The sequence below is a fragment of the Argentina silus genome, assembly GCF_951799395.1.
Source record: "Argentina silus genome assembly, chromosome: 21".
Classification (NCBI taxonomy): domain Eukaryota; kingdom Metazoa; phylum Chordata; class Actinopteri; order Argentiniformes; family Argentinidae; genus Argentina; species Argentina silus.
Window position 1 is genome coordinate 5,390,961 of NC_139675.1, and position 2,500 is coordinate 5,393,460.

The 2,500-nt window shown below is 46.2% G+C and overlaps 1 protein-coding gene across 1 annotated transcript in view; it reads left to right on the forward strand.

Moving 5' to 3' along the window:
* The window catches only part of chrnb3a (cholinergic receptor nicotinic beta 3 subunit a), a gene marked incomplete at both ends in the record, with an annotated part of 14,292 nt that overhangs the window by 7,073 nt on the left and 4,719 nt on the right, over window positions 1-2,500 (forward strand). Inside the window, one exon of the mRNA XM_083693365.1 lies at window positions 1,762-1,913. Coding sequence (XP_083549491.1) covers window positions 1,762-1,913 — 152 coding nt within the window. The remainder of the gene's footprint in view (window positions 1-1,761; window positions 1,914-2,500) is intronic.

A 2,500-nucleotide genomic window follows, 5' to 3' on the forward strand; every position in this document is an offset into this window, starting at 1 on the left:
ACTCTCTCACTCTCTCTCTTTCTCTCTCTCTCTCTCTCTCTCTCTCTCTCTTCTCTCTCTCTCTCTCTCTCTCTCTCTCTCTCTCTCTCTCTCTCTCTCTCCCTCCCTATGTCCACAGACATACTCCCTGACCCCAGACTTACATAAGTGTGTGACTTGTGCCCTGCCAAGGCATAAACAAACACTAGTACAAACAAATAACTGAAATAGAGTAGTGTATAGGGCTGCATGCCTGAGGGTGGAAAATGCACATTAGCCTGGTAGGAAACGTACCAGTGTTTCTGAGAACCTGGGGCCTGCAAAATGTTTTGTGTGCACTTGACGATGCTGGTGGTCTGGTTCTGAATTTGGAACCCTCTTCTTTCCTACAGGGAATTCTCTCTCTCTCTCTGTCTCTCTCTCTCAGAAAGAGAAGGAATTTTGGGCCTCTTGTCTGGGATCTCTGTCTCAGACCCTCATCCTGTCAGCCATTCCACAGGACCTTTTTCCAACACGTATAGCTGCCTCTAGAACTGGCTAACTTGTCTTAATTCATGATGTTATTGCAGACAGCAGCAGCAGAATACATTCTGATGAGTACAGAAATCTTGTCTGCTCGAGTTCAAGCAAATGCCTCCAAATTCATTGGATGGTGCTTCATCATACAGTAGAGAATGTCCCAAAATATACTGTCATAGCAACTAGGGAGCTTTTCAGGGCAAAAGGTGGAAAGGTCTTAACTGGCAAAGTGAATCTTCAGATTTAAATCCAGTTGAACATGCATTTAATTTCCTGATAAGATTTTAGGCAAGAAGACCTAAACTGAACATGGCTGCAGTACAGAGCATCACCAGAGAATAGGGTGAGACTTCAGGCAGTTATTCCATGCAAAGAACCAAATATTAAACATGAGTACTTTATTTGGACATAATATGATTTTTTTCCCAATACTTTTGGAGCCCTGAAATAGAGGGAGTGTGTTTAACTAATACGCTAAAAGAAGACAAAATGCTTCCTCTTTCCAATGCTTGTGAAGGACACTGTATGTGGGTCCTCCCTAAAAATGGTATGTCTAAACAGAAGGTCTGAACATATATAGTAACACATTAATATCTATTTTTATTTAATAGGATTTTATAATCCTAAAAATAGGATTTTCTTTTATAGGATTTTCATATATCATTGATATATTTAGTGTCTTTCTCTGTAATTCTGCATTTGTGTAACACGTAGTGTTTTCAAGTGACTAATCAAACGATGCAGATGTCTGCATTCGAAAAGTAACTGGTAAAGCTTGTTGTTGCTTCCTCTGGTGAGGCTGTGCTGTCTGATACTCAGCGAGTGTTTTGTTCCTGTTTGCCTGACTGTATAATGTCAAGGGGTTGACTGCACACGCCACTCTGTGCTCGACTACGCTCCCTTGGTGATTGTCTTGTCTGAGGTGATCATGTCACCCTGATCGTTTCGTCACCGTGGGGATCTGTGAGGTGCTCTCTGAGCCATAGCCAGCTGTCAGACTGGTGTGTGTGTGTGTGTGTGTGTGTGTGTGTGTGTGTATGTGTGTATGTGTGTGTGTGTGTGTGTGAGAGAGTGTACCACACTTCTTGGCCCCCCTCTTAGATATTCCTCCCACCTGCTGGGACTCAGGGAGGATGGAAAGATATGTGCGACGTGTGTGTGTGTGTGTGTGTATATGATATTAATGTGAGTTTGAGGCCTATGCTCAATTGTAATCTGTCTACACCTCCCCCTTTCTCCCTTCTCTCCCCCCTCCTTCCCCAGCTCCAGAGGAGTTTGTCTCCCTGGCTGAGATGGAGGATGCGCTGCTCAGGAACCTGTTCCGGGGCTACCAGAAGTGGGTCCGCCCAGTCCTGCACGCTAACGACACCATCACTGTCCACTTCGGCCTCAAGATCTCCCAGCTGGTGGATGTGGTGAGGGCACGCACGTACGCACACACAAACACATGCACACACTCACTCAGGCAGACACACACACACACACTCTCAAATGACTGCGCCCTCTGTCTATAGAGAGAGAGAGAGAGAGAGACGGAGAGAGAGAGACACAGAGAGAGAGATGGAGAGAGAGAGAGACAGACAGAGAGGAGAGAGAGGCTTTATGTGTGGCTTTTCCCAGTAACTGGTAAATGTGTGGTGAGGTGCTGTCCATGGTGCTGAACACAACACACACTACCATGAGGTGCTGTCCGTGGTGCTGAACACAACACACTACCATGAGGTGCTGTCCACAGTGGTGGGGAAAGAGATGGTTATGATGAATGGATAGATTAGGTAGGAGGAGAGGGGTGAGAGAGGTGGAAGAGAGGTGGGATTGTGGAATGGCATTGATCAAGAGAGGGAGTACAAGATGGGGGTCAGAGACAGAGACAGAGGTAGAGATTAGATGAAGGTATGTGGTTATTTGGAAAGGATGGACATGGGAGGGAGGGGGGGAGGAAGGGAGGAGAGGATAAGGTGAGAGAGAGAGCGGAAGAAGGGGGAAGCGAGGAGGTGGAGAT